Source organism: Onthophagus taurus, chromosome 8 (genome assembly GCF_036711975.1).
Source record: "Onthophagus taurus isolate NC chromosome 8, IU_Otau_3.0, whole genome shotgun sequence".
Taxonomy (NCBI): Eukaryota; Metazoa; Arthropoda; class Insecta; order Coleoptera; family Scarabaeidae; genus Onthophagus; species Onthophagus taurus.
The window spans coordinates 4,944,140-4,968,411 of NC_091973.1; the positions used below are offsets into that span (position 1 = coordinate 4,944,140).

A 24,272-nucleotide genomic window follows, 5' to 3' on the forward strand; every position below is an offset into this window, starting at 1 on the left:
TGTATATGGTTTAGGATAAATACAGTTACGTATTTATATAGTTACATAATACATAGAAAATAAGATTATTTTAGTTGCCAAATCTATTATTTGGACAAATTACTAAAACGTAAGATTTAAAAATTTAATATTATGTGTGAAAATACATTTTATTTAAAATTTGTATTTCTCAAATGTATACAATAATTAGTACTAGAACTGTTTTTTGTTTTTTTATGCGTAAAAAAAATATTTTCAAGAAGTGCGCCCCAGGACTTAGTTCGCTACGACGCAATAACTTGTAAATACATTTTTTGCTCACAAAATTGAGTATACAGCGGAATGGAAGATAGATAATTGTGAAAATTTCAAATAATTATTAATTTATTTTAAAGTTTGTGATATATATGTATTAACAACAATCTTATTAACTAATTTGACTTCAAAATAATCCAGTTTTCCAAATAAAATAATTACAATATTAACAATAATGTTTATATTAATGGTGATCGAACTCCACGACAACATTGAGAATGGTGAAAAGGACTTGCGCTTACAATTCCTTAACGGACATCCTCGAATTGTCAAAAGAGAAAACTAGCTGCCTTCCAACGGACACAGTATGTGCTATACTACTTTTTCACATCAGTTAATACTTCAGATTTCGATATTATCGCGCTTAGTGAGACATGGCTCAAAGAAGTAAGTTTTTCCCCAACAGATACGATGTTTTTAGATGTGATCGACTTCATTGTAGAGGTGGTGGAGTATTATTGGCCATCGATAGTGATATTGCTGTTTCAAAAGTTGTGGTGTCCTCTTGCTCAGTTGAATTAATTGATTTGGTAGGTGCAAGAGTTGGAGAAATGTATGGTTGTACATTTGATCACATTGAATCATCACTGGATATGTCATTAGATACTTTGATTATGGGAGACTTTAGTATTCCATCACTTGCTATCATAAACGATGAACGAGCTGCTACCTTTCGTAACTTTTTAGTTTTAATAATCTTGAACAAGTGAACAACGTGAGTAATATCATAGATAGAACAGTCGATCTGATTCTTGCTTCATCACACATAAATCTTCACGCGATACACTCCGATTTTACTCTGGTTCGCGGAGATAATTATCATCCAGCTTTCTTGGGAACTCTAAATATATCGAGACGCCCAGTACTGCTTCCAAAGAGCTAACCTGCCCGACCTATACAGCGCAATGTTGAATATTGATTGGAATTACTTGCTGTCTTTCTCATCAGTTGAAGTCTCCTGTGATGTTTTCTATACAACATTATGTAGTGTCTTGGATTCGTATGTTCCAAAAACCAACGGAAAACACATAAAAACTAAATATCCTTTGTGGTACTCCTCTACCATAAAACGAATGCTTCAAAAAAAAAATATTACCACAAATTATCTAGACGAACCAATAACTCCTTTTATCGAACAAGCTATGTCTGTCTTCGCCGGGACTGTAAAACACATATGCGTGAGAACCGTCGAGAATACGTAAGATCTTTGGAGCAAAAAATAAAGGAAGACCCAAAGAGGTTTTGGAGATTTGTTAATGAGACCAGAAACAGTGCTGTCTCACCAAATATTCTCAAACACGATGGTGAAATTTTTTCCGATCTGCAGACTGTGATTAATTTGTCAGTCCTAACGGTGTCCAAGTTGCTGATGGATGGGATGGCGTTTCTTTCGGCATCTCAGAAGTAAGTCCTGATGAGATGGTGGAAGCTTTTAAGAAATTTAAGGCAAAAACTACGACTGGTCCAGATGATATCCCCGCATATATAGTCAAAGACTATGCGCCTGTATTATTACAGCCTCTTCAGCATATTTTCAATTTAATAATCAAAAATTCTGAATTCCCGAAAATCTGGAAATTGTAAATCATCATAAATAATTTTTCCAAGCTTTTTGAGCAGATTGTAACACGTAAAATCGAATTTTACACTAAGGCCCGTATATCTGACCAACAGCATGGGTTTTGCAAAAGTTAGATCCACAGCCACCAACCTACTCAGCTTCACTCAGTACGTATCGAATGCTTTAGACTGTCGAGAACAGGTGGATATGATACACACCGACTTTTCTCGGGCTTTTGATTGCTTGGTCCCAATATGAATGTCTCAATATTGAGTATATCGTTTCAAAACATATATTTGAGACGCTCTTTATAGATCACAGAAAAAAATATATGTTGACGTTTCTACAGCATATCTGAGTCAGTTTAAAATTAATTGTTATAATATTGAGAATTATTGCTTGACAATGGCTACATTACGAAAAGAAACAACTTTAGAAATAAGAAAACTAGCGGTGAAGCTATATTCTGAAGGTAAATCCTTTAGAGATATTGGAAAAATTATTGGAAGACCCTTATTGACAGAGGCAGAAAGAAGGTGTTGAGAATGCGATGAACGTAATATTGTACGTAAAGTTAATATAAATCCAAAAATAAGTGTTCTAAAATTGAACACTCATCTAGATAAGCCTCAAAGCTTTTGGGAAAGTGTAATGTTCACTGATGAAACTAAAATTAACCTTTGGGGATTAGATGGAAAGCAAATAGTTTGGAGGAAACCAAATTGGGAGCTTAAAAAGAAGAATTTGGTGGGAACAGTAAAACATGGTGGTGGTTCAGTAATGCTGTGAAAAACATCCTGTATAGCTCTACATACAGTTCTGCTATTTTATATGCGTATTTCCCAAACTTTTTGCATCTATGGCTCTTCCGCTGGTTAATGTTTAAAGAATTATGAAAAACCTTTTAATTAAATCCTCATCTACTCCTGTAATATCTGCTGTGTCAGAAGGATTAGAAAAGAATCTTCTAACAGTGTTACCATCGTTGGAGGTTCATCTCTAAATCGGTCTTGTGTTTGTTTTTTCTTAGTCTCTTTTTCAATCTTGTGTAAAGGATCAATGGCAGACCATTTTTTAAATGATAGATTGTACGAGATATGAAGAACCAACTCCATAAATCTGATCCAAGCGTGTAAAGATATCTTCTCTCCAGATTATTCATTTCCGTTGGTTTGGCAAGGCATACCATACAAGTAGATGCAGAAGGAGTGTGTTAATGTGCTGCATACTTTTCCATTGATCATTTAATTTCGTTTAGCAAATTAAAATTAATTTTTACATATCTACGATCAACGATAGAACAACATCGCCTAAGTGACCTAGTTTTCTTAAGTGTGAAAAGGGAAAAGTTTGAAATGATCGACTTTGATGAAGTAATTTATCAAAACAAGAAAAATGTTTACTTAATATATTAGATAGTTGTATTAATGTATTATGATATTATTGTTATTAATAAATGTACATTATAAATATTAATGTAGCGTAACATGACTGGACCTTTCTCGCCATATTGGGTCATATCATGTTCAAGGTCACCCTCTTAAATCTGGGAATGTGACGTTCGGGTAAACGTTTGAAGATAATATATATTAAATAAAAGACTAATAACAATTATTCTGTGTATTTTTATTGTAAATGCGTCTTTCTGGTACATTAACATTCGTTTTAACAGGTTAATGATTATTGTTATTTTAATAGTCAATAGGTGTTCCAAGCAATACGTGCTGAAACAATGCAGGCAGTGCTATACGGTATAGATTTACCATAATGTTTATTTAATAATTTTTTTGTTCTTTTTAAATAACCTATCCACCTGAATTAATACACAATAGATTCGACAAACTACGCGAACACACGGCCACTTTCACACACTTAAACTTATAGACTTATTGCGCCTAGTAAAAATATTATATCATCTCTCATCTGATAGGTAACCACCAGGAAAACAATACTGAAAATTTAAATATGGAAGACCATTCAGATTCAGCATACACTCGCCTGAACGAAACCGCCTACGGCTACATATTTGTAACGTTTCTTACGTAAGAGATACGGAAAATGGGATGCAATGTGTCGTTTAACTTTTCAATATTGTCTCAGTGATATCGATTACATATTTTTTTACTTTTTTAAGAAAGTATACAAGGCTGTACAAAACCATACGTATAAAGTTATCGAGAGCGCCTATTGTACAGACGATTTAGTATTTTTATTTTAATTATTTTTTGTTTTGTTCGTATTTAGTTTCACCTTTGAGCAACTGTTTTATCGTTTTACTATTGGTAGAAAACACAACTGCCTTAGGACCCTAAATATACCAAATGGGAACGGTGCGGAGAAAATTCAATCCGGGAACAGTTTAAACGTCTACGACGGAAGCCTCTTTTAGAAAAATATATTATTATTCTGTTCTGTCGCGTACACCTCAGACCTCGTTGAGCAAGAATAATGTACAGACCGCTATTACTTAACTATTTTAGTTATTACTCCGCTAGTAGTATTTTTATAGTTTGCCTTCTTACGGTGAACGTTAAACTACAAAGACGCCATCCCTAGATTTATGATTATATACATGGAAACATTCATTTTTATTACGTTTACATTTTAATCGTTAATAACATTTAATTTTTATACTAGCGCCTTTGTGTTTTCGTTTTCGCTCCAGCAACGACCTTAGCCTTTCATTTGCATAGATTATTATTTTTATTTTTGATAATTTAATCGATTAAAAACCCAAACATAAAACCATTAAATAAAAACGAAGAGTGTATTATTTTCATTTATTAATCAAAGGAACCAATTGAGTGAAAGCTACTGCAAATATTCGCTTCGATGAACCGTCCGGTGGCGTTATCACGGAAGCTATCGATCAGCACAAATAGGTCGAAGCTTTGACCCATTCCGCGCGTTAAATTACAACGGATAAAAAGCCACAGGTCGTCACCCGAACTGACCCTTCGAAAAGTGGAGGTTTTTGCTCTATATAGCTATTTGGTTTCGTGTTAAAGCCCATTTCGTTCACTTGTACAGTATAACACTGCCCAAATCACACTCTCCTACTTCGCTATAATCTAAAACAAATGACAGTGTTTAGTATTTCGACACAGTCCTACAGGACTCGCGCTAACTCGTTTATTTACTTATTTATTTTTTATCTCGTTAACTAATTTAAGACCCGCCTTGATTCAATTATTACTACAAAATGGAAGAAGTATATTTCTTTGTTTATTTATATTAATCTATTTGGTGTATTTTCGAGTGTCCCGTCCCTTTTTCGACCAAGCTCCTGATGATTAATGTTGATGCACTCCTTGGGGTCGTCTCACTTCACTTTATAATATTTACTCACATCGCGACAAAGGCCGATTTTTTTTTTGAATATGAATTCGAAGACGTCCGTCTTTTTCACTCCTATTTTCCCCTGTATATTTCGATGATCTTATCTTGATCCACATATTCAAATATGTGAGGAGCGTCCATCAAAATCCCAACGGTTCCTGCCGTTGTCACAATAAAGAACATATACAACTGGAGCCTATCTATCACCATCGCAACATATTTCCAATCTTCACGAGTCTAAATAACCAACAAATACAGTGTATTAATTAATTATCGTACCCGAGTATGCAACCAATATCACAGTATTGGTAGTGCAATACGCGATTTGTGTATTTGGTTGCGATTTTCGTTGAATTTTACCTGAATATAAAGATCTTCGTTCCTTAAATGTTCAGCTATAAACTCAACTGCTTCGGTAGCCTTCGACGCTTCCGGCGACAAAAGTAGCGAATCCGAACTTTCGCTTTCACGTCTACAGCTGTCCGCAGCGACGCCCACGCCAATTTCCGAATTGATCTTCCGGTTAATCTTACAGTTTGGATGGTGTAAGTCTGACAGTTCCATTACTTCTACTTTACTTTGCGATTCAATGGAACTGTTAGAATTTAATTTCAAATTAATTTGTTGAAATGACATAAAAAAACTAACCTTATTGGTTTAGATATATCAGTTGGCGATCCGTATGGATGTGGAGGAACGCCCATTCCGGGCATTTCCATCATCCATCGTAGTCTAGTTTTTCTAGGCCGTTTCATAAGCAACATTGTAGGCAGGTAATTTAAAAATACCGTTCTAATCCACGAAGGCATCCTAGTAATTTAAAGAAAAACGAAAAGAATGATGAATGAAGGTGAGATTTATTTGTACCTATGTGTTCTCGGTCCTCGGAAGTTCCAGTTTATGATGACTACGGTCACTAAAATACTGACTGTGTTCATAATGAACGTGAACAGGAGGTATTTAGCTATAAGAGGCAACACGAGAGAAGTCGGCGGCAGGATTTTCGATACCAGCAGCAGGAACACAACCAGAGACAGTAAGATACTAATTCCTAAAGTAACCTAGAAGAGTTTTAAATAAAAATTGCGAATAAATAATAAATTCCAAAACATACTTTTTCACCAGCTTCCGCTGGGAGATAAAAGACAAGAACACAAAGGAACGAAATGAGAACTGTGGGCAGGATCAAGTTTACAGTGTAAAATAATGTTTTCCTTCTGATAATGATGTAAAATGTGATATCTGTCTCCGTGGGGTAATTACCCTCGTAGATATTGAGGTAAGCCGGTACTTCGATGATATCCCACGTGCCGGACTTCCAATAATCAGATAAATCGACAAAGTTTTTGTTGTTGTACAAGGCTAGAGATACTTGATCTCCATTGAAAGTCCAAGAACCAAATTTCATTATGCAAGTTTGTTGGTCAAAAGGAAAGTATGTCACGTCAATTGTACAAGAACTCTGAAAAAAAATCATGAAGGAATGTCATTGGTGGCGAGGGAAATTAAAACGTTACTTGATAAATGGCTGGTGGGACCCACAGAACTTCACCGTTCGGGTAAATTAATACATTGGACTTGTATCGAACTTCGTAGTTGCCGTCAGCATTGTTAAATAAGACAATGTCTGGTTTCCAAACTTTATCGGGTGGCAAACGCAATACAGCGATTCCTCCGTAATCGGCTTCATCCCACTGCAGTTGATAATCATTCCAAACCTGAAAAGAACTTACGGGATGACAAAGAAAGTGAAAGGAGCGTTATTACCAATCGAAGCCAAACGTTGGACTTCATAATTTGGTTCTTCTCGTTCTGAAAATCTAGCGGTAATAAAAAGCAATTGCCACAATAGGTCAAGAGAACGTACCACGTTAATGAGTTGGACAAAAGCCAGGCCGAAACGGACATCCACTTTCTCGGTCATGTTTTGAACAGGCCGGATGAGTTTGTTGTACCCTCGAAATAGGTCGCGAACTAATCTTTCCTCATCTTCGGAGCAACTGACACCTGAAATTCGCGGAAACGAATGTCATGCCTTTTGTCTTTATAAGATTCGGGGAGGGGCTCTGTTTACATTCAAATAGTGGCTTTTAGTTCTTACCCGCGACGAAGATGACCGTCAGAACCGCCAAGGATAAGGGGAAAACCGCCTCGAGCTTCCACATTACGATACTCGGCGATTACTATTCCTTATGATCATCGAATACAAGATGTGTTCGTCGTGGCTTCAAGCGAAACCCCCTTAGACGGCATCCAGAAATAGATGAACAAATTGACGCGTCTTTGTTTAAACATTTCGCGCGACCGTCACCATATCGTATAGATACCATGTAAACACCTAACACACCCTTTCCATGCCGCACTACCAACGCGCACTATAAGGATACACTCCCATACGGGCAATTGAAATTGCGCCCATCGCCCAACACGAGATGGCGCAAAATTTCGCCCTCCGCCAATCGGTGCATTGTCCCTTCCTATTTATCGATTCGCGCCAACAACGCGATTGCGCCAAGCCCTTTCTACGGATTCCAAAGAATTCGTAATATGAATTTCTCTTGACACCTTTTACACCCCATCACTTAAATTTCTTTAATTCTCCTTTTTCGCGACATCTTCCAATTTCATCTCTTTTTCTCCCATTCTTTTTATTTCTCCAATTACTATTGACATTTATCACTCCAATTTTATCTTTAACCTTTTTCACAAACGTTGACAAATACAATTTTATGTCAATTTTAATAAATCAGATTATTAATTTTTTTCTTTTTTTTTATTTAAATTTTTATATAATTTAATTTTATAAATAAATATAATTTTAATAAATTTTAAATAAATAAATATATTTATTTATTTAAAAAAAGGAATAGGTAAGAATAAATAATAAATAAAAACATAAAATTTCATTTTGTCATTTAATTCAAATTCATTTTAACAAATACAACCCATTGTGACACAGTTATTACATTGTTCAGTAGAAAACAATTCTTTTTGCAGTAGACATACGCCGGTTGTATGGCGTAGAACCAAAAAAACCGATTGTCGAATCTCGTGTTCTTTACTTCGCTTATAATGAGTTTGCAGGGAAATTACATGCCGTCGTGATTACAGTAATTTATTGAAATTTTTTTATTATTATTTACCAGGTCGTTTTTTATTTCATCGCCTTTTTTTAACATCCGCCTTTTTTAAGTTCGATTACTTAACATCCGCTTTTTTCTACTATGATTTTTTTGACATTCGCCTTTTTTAATTAATTTTTTTTATAGCCACGTTCGATTTTTCCGCCTTTTAAAGAGAGATAGATGACTTGAATCCAACGAAACAATCGTCTAAACGTTTATTAAACGTTAATTTCGTTCTCGAACGCCGCTTCAAACATTGAACTTATATCAATTAGAAGATATTTTAACAAGATATTGTCTTGCATGACAGTGGAAGAACGTTTTTTTATATTCGTAGATGTATTCTTATTGCATCGAACGCAAGCGGATCTTTCACAACTCCTTGACGATTTTTTTTAAGTGTTATCCTTTTAATTTTTCGGCGTTTTTTGTGTTTGAGCAACTTCCTTTTATATTGGGAGATGGTGAAGGAGCCGGTTGATTTTATTTGAGCAATAAGTTAATACATCAGACGACAATGCAATAAATAAATATTAAACGTGAAAAAACGGTAATATAATATTTTAACCATTCGTTCCAATCCCTAGTTTATTTAACGCGTTTTTTGCATTTTAAAATTATTTATACATTATCATTATTATTAATAATACTTTTTTAACATAGCCTTCTAGTTCATTTTCTTTTTTTAATCGGCTCTTCTCATTTTTATTTTTACGTTTTTTTTTTAAATCGCTTGAAAGACTTGTTGACAATAATGAAGTCCGAAGATATGTCGCCATTTTTTTTTTTGTTTTTTGATAACGGGCATCGTTTTTAACTAATTTAATTTGTTAGCATCGCTGGGATTTTATTTTTTATTTAGTGAAAGTAAGTTTTTTCTTTTATTCTTGTCGTTTTAGTTATTGAAATTGGCCCCTGTTCCGTATAGGAAGTAAGAAGGAGAGATTTTAAAAAGGGGCGACATCCAAAGAAGTCTAAATCCCAGGATTATTAACAAATTATTGATTATTATTCTCGTTATTAGTATTTATCATTATTATTATTAGTATTATTATTATCAACTAACATTATAGAATTTAGTATTTACAGTATATAAGAAATTCATTTTTTTAAGTGAAAGTTACACACTACGTTAGCAGCTAATTTATTCGAAAAATTTCTTCATTTTCTTTTTTTTTAATTTTTTAACTTTGGATTTATTTGATTCCGAGTTTTTATTTTAACGAATTCGTACAATATATATTATTCATTTTTTTTGTAGTAAGTGGAACATAAAAGTATAAATTCTACACGTCGTTTTTTATAAAATATTAACAATGCGAAATAGCAGGCGATCTGCCGCTAAAGCTTTTATTTTTTTTTTTCATTTCGAACAAAGTCCGGCTGCTTGAGACACCAGCCTGACAACTCAACATTTAACTTGATTTTATCACAGTATGATTGTGTCAATACCCTAATGAACGTTACACTAAAAAACTGAGACCGTCAACTAAACTATGGTCAAATGAATCTGTTCAGGGGGCGTCTTGATTTTTCCACATTCTTTCAGAACAATGTTTTTGCAAAATGTTCCTTATTACACCCTTAAAGTTATTACGTTAGTTCTTATAGTCTAGTAATTGTACAATCCTCACTATTTTTAATAACGTTTAGACACAGCATATTCAGAACAGAAAACTTTATCGGGGCCTTTTATGTTTTAATATGTTTGTCTTAATCGTAAAGGTAAGATTTTGGCGGCAAATTCTCTGTTCTGCTCATTCTATGTTTTAGGTATGTTTTTCTCGTTTTCTCGTTATTTTTGCATTTGGTTTCATTAGTTTCATTAAATACAATAAACCCTGTTGTACGAACGTTCATTAATATTTTTTCTTTATATCTCATAGTTTATAAGGTTAATTTTAGTAAGCGCCCTAGTGCAAAACTACACAGCGATTTTTTTTATTTTTAAAACACAATACACATATATTTTTAACGGTAGTTTCCAAACGCTCGAACAAGTATATGACTAGGAGTTATCGTTAACTTTAACATTTCAACTCGAAGTGAGTTTCATTTAACTTTTTGTTTAAGGGGGTACACGGGGCGTCGCCCGATGCCTCTATCAAAAATAGAAACGGCTTAAAAGCTCAACACATCTCGATCAGGCTTCGCCCCGCGACCAATTTATTTTTTTCTTTTTTTAAATTATTTTTAACATTAATGTACAACGTTTTTAGGTTCGTTCCAAACTGGGTTTAGTGTAACGGTTCGAACGAAACGCTGATAACGGTTGTGAAACCACTGGTCTTCGGCCCCCTGGGGATCGCTTCGCGCGCCTCCGCCCTCCGGCCCTATCGTCCCTAAGCTGATGCTTTTTAATCAGCAGACGGGATACGCTACGAGACGATTATGTGCGGCGCGGAGAACAGGACCGCCAACGTGGCGATGATGGTGAACAACGTGAAAATAATAAGGCACAATCTGTCAACGACCATCGCGGCAAACTTCCAATCCCTGGTGATATCCGCGGCCTCGTCCTCCTTTCGTAATTGGTCCGTTATAAAACGGATCTCTTTTAGGATCAACGCCAATTCGTAATCCGCACTGAAACACGCGTGGTTTGACACCAACGATTCATGCAAACGTGCTCCCCCGTTACCATTATCTTCATTCGGTCTACAACAAAAATATCATTTTAACAACTTTATAAAAAGCCCCCGTCAAAAGACTAGGTTCAATTCCAGCACTCGCACTTTTTTTATTTTAATTTTTTTACAATTTTTATTCTTTTTTCTAATTTATAACAATTTAGTATTAAATTAATCAATTTTAATAATTTTTATATTACTTATTCACTGGTAAGTACCATGCAACCAATATCACAGTATTAGTATTACAATACCAATATTGTGATGTTGGTTGCATACTTGCAATGATGACGTCGGGTATGATAATTAATTAACACACTGTAGATGCTTTGATTGACAAGTGATGAACATTTCATAACACTTTTTTTAAACATGTATTATTTAGAAATTTTTATTTGCCAAAAAATGGCAAAAATTAATAATTAACTTTAATCATTAATATCTTAAGAACCAGGTAAAATTTTGAAAAACGGACTTATTCACTGGAAAGTAGATGCTTTGATTAACAAATTTCATAAAAATTTTCAAGAAATCGATTTTTTATAAATTTTTATTTACCCCCAAAAACGACAAAAATTAATAATTAATATCTCAAGAACCAGGACAAATTCGGGGAGTAGCAATACCAATACTGTGATATTGGTTGCATAGTTGCAATGATGACGTCGGTTATGATAATTAATTAACACACTGTAAATGCTTTGCAATTTTTTAAAACATCTATTATTTATAAATTTTTAATTACTCCAAAATTGCAAAAATTAATAATTAACTTTAATCATTAATATTTCAAGAACCAGGTAAAATTTTGAAAAACGGACTTATTCACTGGAAAGTAGATGCTTTAATTAACAAATTTCATAAAAAATTTTCAAGAAATCAATTTTTTAGGAATTTTTATTTACCCCCAGAAACGACAAAAATTAATAATTAATATCTCAAGAACCAGGAGAAATTCGGGGAGTAGCAATACCAATACTGTGATATTGGTTGCATACTTGCAATGATGACGTCGGGTATGATAATTAATTAACACACTGCAGATGCTTTGATTAATAATTGACTTATTCACTGGAAAGTAGATGCTTTAATTAACAAATTTCATAAAAAATTTTCAAGAAATCGATTTTTTAGGAATTTTTATTTACCCCCAAAAACGACAAAAATTAATAATTAATATCTTAAGAACCAGGACAAATTCAGGGAGTGGCAATACCAATACTGTGATATTGGTTGCATACTTGCAATGATGACGTCAGGTATGATAATTAATTAACACACTGTAGATGCTTTGATTAACAATTGACTTATTAACTGGAAAGTAAGTGCTTTAGTTAACAAATTTCATAAAAAATTTTCAAGAAATCAATTTTTTAGGAATTTTTATTTACCCCCAGAAACGACAAAAATTAATAATTAATATCTCAAGAACCAGGAGGAATTCGGGGAGTGGGAATACCAATACTGTGATATTGGTTGCATACTTGCAATGATGACGTCGGGTGTGATAATTAATTAACACACTGTAGATGCTTTGATTAACAATTGATGAACATTTCATAACAATTTTTTAAAACATCTATTATTTATAAATTTTTAATTACCCCAAAATTGCAAAAATTAATAATTAACTTTAATCATTAATATTTCAAGAACCAGGTAAAATTTTGAAAAACGGACTTATTCACTGGAAAGTAGATGCTTTGATTAACAAATTTCATAAAAAATTTTCAAGAAATCGATTTTTTATGAATTTTTATTTACCCCCAAAAACGACAAAAATTAATAATTAATATCTCAAGAACCAGGATAAATTCGGGGAGTGGCAATACTAATACTGTGATATTGGTTGCATACTTGCAATGATGACGTCGGGTATGATAATTAATTAACACACTGTAGATGCTTTGATTAACAATTGATGAACATTTCATAACAATTTTTTAAAACATCTATTATTTATAAATTTTTAATTACCCCAAAATTGCAAAAATTAATAATTAACTTTAATCATTAATATCTCAAGAACAAGGTAAAATTTTGAAAAACGGACTTATTTACTGGAAAGTAGATGCTTTGATTAACAAATTTCATAAAAAATTTTCAAGAAATCAATTTTTTAGGAATTTTTATTTACCCCCAAAAACGACAAAAATTAATAATTTATATCTCAAGAACCAGGACAAATTCCGGGAGTGGGAATACCAATACTGTGATATTGGTTGCATACTTGCAATGATGACGTCAGGTATGATAATTAATTAACACACTGTAGATGCTTTGATTAACAATTGACTTATTCACTGGAAAGTAGATGCTTTAATTAACAAATTTCATAAAAAATTTTCAAGAAATCAATTTTTTAGGAATTTTTATTTACCCCCAGAAACGATAAAAATTAATAATTAATGTCTCAAGAACCAGGAGAAATTCGGGGAGTGGGAATACCAATACTGTGATATTGGTTGCATACTTGCAATGATGACGTCAGGTATGATAATTAATTAACACACTGTAGATGCTTTGATTAACAATTGACTTATTCACTGGAAAGTAGATGCTTTAATTAACAAATTTCATAAAAAATTTTCAAGAAATCAATTTTTTAGGAATTTTTATTTACCCCCAGAAACGATAAAAATTAATAATTAATGTCTCAAGAACCAGGAGAAATTCGGGGAGTGGGAATACCAATACTGTGATATTGGTTGCATACTTGCAATGATGACGTCGGGTATGATAATTAATTAACACACTGTTTGATTAACAATTGATGAACATTTCATAATAATTTTTTAAAACATCTATTATTTAGAAATTTTTATTTACTCCAAAAAATGGCAAAAATTATTAAAATAATTAACTTTAATAATTAATATCTCAAGAACCAGGTCTAATTTTTCAAAACAAATTTATTCATCGGAAAATAGACCCTTTAATTAATAATTGATGAATATTTGAATACAATTTTCCAAAAAATCGATTTTTTATTAATTTTTACTTCTATCTAAAAAACGGCAAAAATTGCTAATTAATTTTACTAATTAATATCTCGAACTTTTATGGAACTAAATTAATTTTTATGAAGGAAATTAAAGTTTATTTTGAGTTGAGATATAAATAAATAAAACGATAATATAAAAAAGAAATTAAAAGCATGTTAAAGTGTTTTAGAAGATGAATGGGTGTTAAAGTGATCTGAGACAGAACTAATAAAAGAGTAAAATGTGTGTGTAATCTTCAGAGTAGCTCTTTTCAATATTACACTAGAGGGCGTCCCTTTTAGTCGACCTAAAAACTATTTGCCGACAAGTTTAATACGCGGATATTTTTTGCGGTAGATGAAAATGATGGATTGTCGAGGCGTCTCCGTAAAATGTGCCCGTCCGAAGCTACTCACGCGAATTGAATACCGCAATTCCTCAATTTCGGGTAGCTCGGCGATTTGCGAAACGACGTCCGTAAGACGAAACGGCCGCTTAAGGTTGCTCGTAAAAACGGGGTAAGCGTTTTCCGCTTCCGACCCGACGTACTGACCCAGAGATACGAAATATCACGTACGTACAGGCCGTTGTTAGAAATGAGGAAGTTTTCAACATTTTTTTTAAATTCTTTACTTCAAAAGTCCCGACTTTCTGCAGGTTTCTTTTTTCTTTTCAATTTGCTGCGTGGGAATATGTGGGAAACTCAAGTTTATTCAGGTTCGCGAATAATTTATCTGAATTACGGGAGCGGAATGAAAACGTTGAAAAGGAGTTAGGGAACATTGAAAAGATTTTAACATTATATTTAGTAACTTACCTATACACAGTTCTGAAAAATGCTGCTGCAGGGATAGGGGTGGGTGTGCTAGCACCGCGATGATTGTGTCTAAAGTCGTCATCAATATCCAAAACGTTGGCTAATAAACTTTTTGACGATCGTTCCTTAAGCTCAACGTCTTGAAATTGGAGTTGTTTGCGATCGGCGCCAACAGACGCGGGTCTGCTGCTGCTACTTTGTGGCGTTGAGCAATCGCAGTTGGGTTTTTGGGGGGTCGACGTGGGCCGTTGCATTCGCAGGACCCACGGGAGCCAGTAGAGGAAGACGACTTTCACCTAGAAATTTTTGCAATATTAATGTTATATATATTGGTAGGAGTGTCACATAAAACCTTACCCATGATGACATCTCGTGAGTGTCTGCGTTCCGATGGTGGTAGTTGAGTATGAGAATCGTGGAGACAACGCTCGAGGCCACCATGAACATGATGCAATTGAAGTAGGTTCCCAAGAGAGGGACGGCATCCGAAGTTGCTGGCATCGTTTCGGCAACCATATTTAAGAACACGGTCAGCGATAAGAGGATGGTGACACCTAATGAAAGCTTCTCTCCAGAATCCGGCGGCAGTGTAAACCCTAAGACGGCCATGGAAGCGATTAGGACGCACGGAACTATCAGGTTGAAGAAGTAATACAACGTTCTCCGTCGTATTATGATGACGAACGTGATGTCGATGTACGGTTCGGGGCAGCAGTTGTAGTAGATCTCGTTCCGCTTCCCAGGAACGCCTGCCCAATCGAGAACGGACGTTGTAGAGGCTTAGGGCCAATTATAGGAAATCGCTTACCCAGCAAATCCCACTCCCCGTTTGTTATGAAGCTGCTGATGTCCCCACCGCCCTCATCCTGCAGCTGCAGGTCCAGCTGTAAAGGAAATCGAACGTTACAGCCTTTTCAGTAGTTTACTGTCCTCTTTATCCCGTCGGAGACCTAAGATAACTCTTCCTGGAAGAGGAAAAAGGAAAGGATCGAGATATGCATCTAAGGCTACAAAATCGATAGTTCCATTTAAGCAGTTGCGATCTGAAACACTGCCCGCGTAAATAAAATTGATGTGGAGTAAATTTAATATCGGTCAAGATATATCCATTTTGTCCCGTTCAGTAATTACCGCCTGAAGTATTGCCAGCAATTAGCGATTTTCCAGTTCTAATTGAGCGCCTCCTTTAAATTTTAAATCCCAAGCTCGTTTTCCCTAAATACCGCGCTCCTTTGCATGCAAATTGTTTGCCTAAACAAGAAGTTAACGAAAGATAAGATTAGAAGTACAGTGTGTTAATTAATTATCGTACCCGCAAGTATGCAACCACTATCACAGTGCAATACGCATCATACGCAAATCGCGTATTGCAATAAAAATACTGTGGTATTGGTTGCATACTTGCAATGACGACGTCGGGTATGATTATTATATGATTAATTAACACACTGTACATATTAGATCATGCTCTTGTTTAAGTTAATTTTATGATGTTCATTTAAATTTTTTACCATCTGTTAAAAACTTAATTGAAGTCGTAATTTTAGTTCGCTCGAAAAAGTACAACGTTGGATAAAAAGGGAAAAAGAACAAAATTAAATATTGTGTTAACTCCAATGAAATAGCGGTTTATTTAATTTTAGTTTTTTAGTTGAAACATGATGATTCGATTCACACTGCGTTGATTTAATATAAATCTCACCTGTTCGAATCGCGTGTTTACTTTAATCAGTAAATCTCGTCACGAAATTGGTATTAAACGGATCGTGGTGCGATGGACTTAAATGGAATTTTAAAATATTCGTAGGCACACGACGGTGGCGCGTCGAACCGCGAGGAATCCGCTTTTCGTCGGCTCGTTTTCATCCCGGTATTGATCCCGGCGTGCGTGACATATGCCCGTAGACGGGAAAGATGAGAAAAAATTCCAGGATAAGAATTGCGTAAAACATTCATGCCTGCGCAATAACGAGTTTGAACCAATCTGTCCTCGTTTGAAAAATTACCCCCTCGCATTTTCAGAGGCGCCCTCATCGATTTTTCATCAAAACACGATGCCGTCGCGTAAAGAAACTCTACGACGGTTCGTTAGCGTTCCCAGGACTTGATACTTCGTAGGACGAGATGCAACCGAAAGCCCCGCGAGGACTTGAAGTACGACCGACCTAATAAAAACGGCCCGTTACCGAGTCGTTACCAACTGAAGGGAGTCGTTACCGAGTTACGTCCCTAATTAGTTTGAAACCACCGGATCGGACGCCTTAAAAGAGAGTGTCTGAGAAAACTAAAAACTCCCTAATTGCGTTGATACTAACTTTGTCTTTGTCTTTTGGTATTTATAACGCACGATTTCGCTCGTTGGTCTATCGATTTTCAGGGTCCGCACTTTGAGTTTACTTCCTTATCGCTCTCTGTGACGCCCCCATAAGGACCCTCAACCAGATGCTTTAATCACCACTTGTTCTGATCGAACGATATCACTTACACTTAACGAAAACTCATTTTCTTCAAGCATCCAATTTTTTACCTAACCAACATTAATTAACCTAATTGTGTTAATCCTTATATTGTATTATCAATTGTCCTAAATGATAAATGGCCCAACACGCCAGTCACAAACCATCAGCGAGACAATTAAGATACCTGTAATCCATCATAGGTCCAACTGCCGAACTTCATCTCACATCTCTGGTCGTCGAAAGGAAACCACGTGATGTCAATCTTGCAGGTGCTTTTGAATATCCCAGGAGGAACATACATGCAGCTTCCGTTGTTCCTAACGACGACGTTGGTGGGATACGTACCATCAAATCCCTCGTCGGCACTGTAAAAAAAGAAAAAAAAACGAAAGAAATAGAAAATAAGGAGATAAATAAAACAAATAAAAAAAAACAAAGAGAAAATAAACAGAAAAGGGATAACCGAAGAGAAATATCGTTTGAAATAGGAAGGAAATTCGTGTGAAATTCGGGCGATTCGTCTTACCTGTTGTACATGAGGACGTCGGGTTTCCAAAGACGATGGGGAGGGATCCTCAAGTCTTTCACGCCACCGTATTCGGACGAATTCCACCGTAGGTTCATGTCGTTCCATTCCTGCAGAGGCGACAAAATGCCGATACCTTATGTCTTGTCGAGGGGACTTGGAGGGATCAAGCTACGTGCCAAACCAAAACTAGGTTACGCGCTAAATTCCCGAGAAAGATTCTTCCCAAGATTCCGAATTTTAGTTTGGCAAATGCGACTTTTCAATATTAAACTTCACGAAAAGGAGCGTTGCACCGGAAGGACTATGACTTTAAAACTTTCTTACCAATTTCAACCATATGTTCGTGATGAGTAGTTGATTTTTCTCGTCCTGAAACAAACACAAATTATATTTATATTATAAATTCTCTTTCAACCTTATCAATTTATGTTATTGCCATTCTGTCTTAACTTGCCCAAAAAGTTACCTTTATTAAAGCTAAGGGATTCATTGCAGCAAGCAGTTTATTTCCATAGAAACTACTTACTTTGCACCACATAAAATGCAACATGTCTGAATGTTCAGTCATGAATGCAGTAACCATAGTTACGAAACTACTATGTACTTGCACTGTTTCACATAAAATGCAACATAGCTTAATAGTACTAGCTGGTTTTGAAAAGGAAAAGTTTTGTTTGGAAAAAGGTGACGTGCTTATGATGACCCGAATGTTTCTGGTTCTAGGTCTAGTGTTAGTTCTAGTTTTACACTAGCACTATCACTAGAACTAACACAAGACCTAGAACTAGAATCATTCGGGTTTAGCCGTCTTGAGAGACGTGCGGCTAAACCCGAATGCTTCTAGTTCTAAGTCTAGTGTTAGTTTCAGTTTTAATTGCAGAACTAACACTAAACCTAGAACCATAGTTACGAAACTACTATGTACTTGCACTGTTTCACATAAAATGCAACATAGCTTAATAGTACTAGGTAGTTTTGCAAAGGAAAAGTTTTGTTTGGAAAAAGGTGACGTGCTTATGATGACCCGAATGTTTCTGGTTCTAGGTCTAGTGTTAGTTCTAGTTTTACACTAGCACTATCACTAGAACTAACACAAGACCTAGAACTAGAATCATTCGGGTTTAGCCGTCTTGAGAGACGTGCGGCTAAACCCGAATGCTTCTAGTTCTAAGTCTAGTGTTAGTTCTAGTTTTAATTACAGAACTAACACTAAACCTAGAACCAGAAACATTCGGGTCATCATAAGCACGTCACCTTTTTCCAAGCAAAACTTTTCCTTTGCAAAACTACCCAATGCCTGTACTATTCAGTTATGTTGCATTTTATGTGAGACAGTGCAAATACATAGTAGTTTCGTAAGTATGGTTACTGCATTCATATATTATTACATGTTATATGAAATTTCCGTTATTTTGTAGGTATTAAAAAGGATTAAAACGAAAAATCTAAAAGAACCTACTAAAAAAGGAAAAGTGAATGAAAAAGAACTTTCATATACCATCTATGATGACATGTCCAAGTGAAGTTGACCTGAACGAGGTTCAATGTTTGTCTGGGATGTGGGTTAAAACGGAAGTGAATAAGAGTGAGTGAGAGAGAGAGAGATTGGGGCGTGAGTTACAGAGATGAAATGAGGAAACGATTTGGCCGGAAAGCGGGATTCCCGAAGGTGCATTGCTCGTTATGACAATCGAACTCGAATTACGGACGCCGAAGTGGCAACGTTCGGAATAAATTCGGACGTCCTATTTAATGAATTATGCACGTGCACTTCAGATGCCGGGCACATTCGCCGGTGAATAATACACGGGGCTATCGATTGGCGGAGCCGGCAGCTGCTGGACGGTTGCCTAAACTGGCCAAATTTATTCTGGTTCCGTTTTTGTAGGATGAAAGTTTCGGAGAAATAAAAAAAAAGTCCGCCCACCTACCACCAGGATCAAAGGATAGCCAAGAGTAACTCTCCAGATTTCAATACGTGACTCAACACGTATACAATAAAAATTGTGTATGGTTTTACCTTTGGTGGAATATTTTATTAAATTGAATGTAGACGTTGGAGATGGTTCGTGAATTATTGCAATAAAATATTGAAATATGAAAACATTCAATTGTACAAATTAATAAAATTAATAAAAAGTATCAAATAACATTCTGCATTCGAACCTTGAACTGTTTCCAATAACAAATAAAACAATCATCGGTATTAATGTATAAAATGACCGGTTTCGCGCGATGGTCCATCATCAGCCGATTTTTGCTTTTCATAAAAATGTTTGTTGATACAATAAAATTATATTAAAAATAATAAAATAAAATATGGGATAAACGCGAAAAACACAATCCAAAATCTTTTCATGAACGGTGTTGAATAAACTATAACACAAATTACAAATTAATATATATATTTCAGTAAAGCATATATAGATGTAATACTTGCGGTTGCCTAAACTGGCCAAATTTGTTCTGAGGAGAAATAAAAAAAAATGTCCGCCCACCTACCACCAGGATCAAAGGATAGCCAAGAGTAACTCTCCAGATTTCAATACATGACTCAACGTATACAATAAAAATTATGTATTGTTTTACCTTTGGTGGAATATTTTATTAAATTGAATGTAGATGTTGGATATGGTTCGTGAATTATTGCAGTAAAATATTGAAATATGAAAACATTGCGCGATTTAATTTATAAATTTAATTGATTTGCTCTTTTATTGTTTTAATTTAATAAATAATACATCAAATATTTCATTCCATTTAATTAAAGTAAATATTAAATATAAAGAAAAACTGTTTACAAATAATAATAAAAATATTAACATAATGAGTGGGTCGAGTGTTGTTTAAATAAAACTAAACATAAATTGGTCCAAAACAATTCGCGGTCCGCCGGACACATTTACCGTTTTAGCACTCCCAATCGACAATGGATTCCATTCCGGTGAGCTTTTTATATGTATAAAGCTCCAACATAAAGCGTATTGTTTTTGCACTCGCGCTTCGACCGGCGACTTGTACAATGTATAATTTTCGAAATAAAATGCCCCAATAAAGGAATCGTCGGTTTTTTCTCTAGGAAATATTTGTTTCGGTATTCGATAAAACCGAGTTTAGATGTCCGAAGCGCTAATTCCGGATTCCCAGATTCCCTTATACGAGAATTTATACCGCCCGTACCCTCGGGAATGCTTACATTAGCCTCGGCGCAGAACTAATTTTCACAATTTGCTGGCATAACTAAAATTAATGGCCGCTTTTAAAACTTCTAGTCTGCGATTTCACTCGGCTTTTTTAAACCAGACGTCGCCAGAGAATTTTAACATTACATCGTCACCTTTTTTATGTTTTCAAAAAACATTCTCATGTTGTTTCACTTAAAACTCCCACGCCAAATATGTCATATACGAATAAACAGTATCAAATAAAATTCTGAATTCGAATCTTGAACCGTTTCCAACTAACAAATAAAACGATCATCGGTATTAATGTATAAAATAACCGGTTTCGCGCGGTGGTCCATCATCAGCCGATTTTTGCTTTTAATAAAAATGTTTGTTAATACAATAAAATTATGTTAAAAATAATAAAATAAAATGAGAGATAAACGCGAAAAACACATTCCAAAGTCCTTTGATGAACTGTGTTGAATAAAATATAAAAAAATTACATTTTTTTATATATGAGAACAAGAAGTACAAATTAATAAAATTCATAAAATTCTGCATTCGAATCTTGAACTGTTTTCAACTAACAAATAAAACAATGATCGGTATTAATGTATAAAATAACCGATTTCGCGCGATGGTCCATCATCAGCCGATTTTTGCTTTTAATAAAAATGTTTGTTAATACAATAAAATTATATTAAAAATAATAAAATAAAATACGAGATAAACGCGAAAAAACACAATCCAAAGTCCTTTGATGAACTGTGTTGAATAAAATATAAAAAAATTACATTTTTTTATATATGAGAACAAGAAGTACAAATTAATAAAATTAATAAAATTCTGCATTCGAATCTTGAACTGTTTTCAACTAACAAATAAAACAATGATCGGTATTAATGTATAAAATAACCGATTTCGCGCGATGGTCCATCATCAGCCGATTTTTGCTTTTAATAAAAAGTTTGTTAATACAATAAAATGATATTAAAAATAATAAAATAAAAAACAACAAATTAATATATATATTCCAGTAAAGCATATACATATATAGAGGTAATAGTTGCAATTATAAACTGACGTGGTATTAATATGTAGACCATTGTTGGATCATCTTCTATTGAAGATGTTAATTAGATTTAATAGTATCTATTAGATACTTTGTAAAATATTAATTGACTTACCACGTCGATGATTTGCATGAGGGTGAGTCCAAAGCTAAGTTGCAGCGGGTCGGATTCATTGGCAACCGGTCGTTCGAGGACATTGTAGTGATCGAGTAGCTTGTGCAGGAGCTTTTTTTCGTTGTACCCAGCCGCGGATTCTGCAACAAAAGAAAGAAAAGTTGTTCCAAAAAATCGTCGATCTGCGGCTGACGCAAAAGCTCGCAGTTAGGGTGGGCATAATGGGGCATTAATTAACATCGACAATCGGCGTTAATTGCCGTTTGAACGGACCGGATCGCGATTATTCGGTCACGCACGCAGGTGGCGCTTAATTGCGTCGTTTAAATCGGGTCGTTTTTTAAGTTGAATTATTATTACATTAAAGCGACGGTGATTTATAAGCGCCGGGAGCCCTTAAGCGTTCGGACAAAGGAAACTTGGAGGACGACATCTGCACGGAGCGTTTTAGTTCGATATAGTTTCTCGAGCGCAGCTGGTATAAATTCGGTTCGATGGTACAATATATATTTTTTTCTGTTGTTTGTGTTTTCGACTTTTTGTTCTCGTACGATCGTATAAAGAAAGGGTTCTTGACTACTTTGTTCGCGCCGCAATACTAATTTTTAGAAAAATCGAACCCTTGACACTCCACCGTGCTCTTTTCGCCTCATCAGAATGGGTCATTAATTTATGTCCATTGTGCTGCTTTCCCCACAAAGCTTTGTTTAATTCGATTAAACTCTCTCGTACCGCGTTTTCAAGTGCACTAGCGTTGTTTAACCAATTTCCATTCAAAACAATTTCCATTCGCTTTCGAATAAAGATACACGTTTGAAGTTTTATTAAATTTTCTTTACATCTCAATTAATTCCGTTCATTAATTAGCGAATTTTTGTTTGTTATTATCATAATAAAATTTTAATGATTTCACTCATAAATTCAACTCATAAAAAATTATTAGCTTCTGGCGTTAACTACTTCCCTATTGTTAGGAGGAGTTTTAAAAAGCTTGCCGGAAAAACGATCAAAACATCTTAACATAATTAAACTGAATTTGAATAATAAAGTAGCATTTTTTAATTTCCTTGAAATTCATGCTAAACGTGTTTGGTAACTTTTTAGATTTGTTATTCATGAAAAAATCAATATAAAACCGATTGAACATTGTGATGAATTCGTTAGCTTTAATCAAACAATCGATCAATCTGTGTCAATCCATCAAAAAGCACATACATTGTTTGTTTGATTTTATGAATGAAATAACATGGTTAATAATTAATAAATCAAGTTAGTTTTATTTATTTAATTTTTTTTAATTCTAAGTGTATTAATATATCGTTATATATATATATATATATATATATATATATATATATATTTATATATATATATATATATATATGTAAAGGTCCATTCAATTGACGGGCGAAAACAGCTGATCAAACGTGTTCGATTGATGTAGAAATGAATGATATGACGACGCGATACAAAGATTCAAAAATAGGTGTAAAGTAAAAGTGTTTGAACGTACCTAAATTTATGGTCGAGTTATTGCAGCGTGTTTAAATGGATTTAGTAAAAATGGTGGATGCGCCGGTATTATTTGCGAAAAACAATCGGTGTTTGAATAAAAAGAATTGTAATAGGACTTGAAAAAAGTGTTTTGAGTAGACTTTGAATTATAGTGTCGGAAAAAAAAGAAATAAACAAACAAAAATGTGAATATCATACCGTCCGGTAGTGTGCAGATGATGTTCAAGAGTATAAGAAACGTCAAAGCTCGCGGACCGTGGTGGAAGTGGCATTGTCGCATGGCACTGTCCATTTGGGGATGTACTGCCCAGACTCTCCTTCAAGTCGATCCCGTGAAACCTCGGGCTTTAGCTCATGGCTGGGCTCGGATTCAGCTTTGCACTCTCTTAACCAGCAGTGTTTCTCGGTCGGTCGGCTTGTTTACTCCTGCATACATATATACTTATGTATATCGTCGTCGCGCATACACACGTATATACATATGGGTTTAGTTTATGTTGTGAAACGGGTTTCGGTTAAAAATTTTTTTAGTTATGTTTCGTTTTAAATTCTATTCTGCCGTTACTTCATGTTTACGACCTCGTGCCTACTCTCGATCGCTATTGCCATCGCCGGTCGGCTCTGAATCTCGTTCGCTACTGCGCTGCCATGTACAGAGTGTTGAG

At 34.7% G+C, this 24,272-nt stretch overlaps 2 protein-coding genes across 2 annotated transcripts; both read right to left on the minus strand.

Moving 5' to 3' along the window:
* Positions 1–3,460: 3,460 nt before the first annotated feature.
* LOC111425413 (nicotinic acetylcholine receptor beta1) lies at positions 3,461–7,566 on the minus strand. The gene is made up of 9 exons (XM_023059409.2): positions 7,296–7,566; positions 7,062–7,201; positions 6,962–7,006; positions 6,712–6,912; positions 6,309–6,656; positions 6,062–6,255; positions 5,843–6,004; positions 5,555–5,789; positions 3,461–5,431 (listed from the first exon to the last, which is right to left on the minus strand). The coding sequence occupies exons 1-9, from the start codon at positions 7,357–7,359 to the stop codon at positions 5,267–5,269; spliced, it is 1,554 nt and encodes a 517-aa protein (XP_022915177.1). The 5' UTR covers positions 7,360–7,566; the 3' UTR covers positions 3,461–5,266.
* A 524-nt stretch (positions 7,567–8,090) lies between these two features.
* LOC111425350 (nicotinic Acetylcholine Receptor alpha7) lies at positions 8,091–24,258 on the minus strand. The gene is made up of 9 exons (XM_023059327.2): positions 23,806–24,258; positions 22,093–22,232; positions 18,063–18,107; positions 17,736–17,845; positions 17,394–17,574; positions 15,559–15,634; positions 15,108–15,499; positions 14,751–15,046; positions 8,091–10,977 (listed from the first exon to the last, which is right to left on the minus strand). The coding sequence occupies exons 1-9, from the start codon at positions 23,897–23,899 to the stop codon at positions 10,698–10,700; spliced, it is 1,614 nt and encodes a 537-aa protein (XP_022915095.1). The 5' UTR covers positions 23,900–24,258; the 3' UTR covers positions 8,091–10,697.
* Positions 24,259–24,272: the final 14 nt, after the last annotated feature.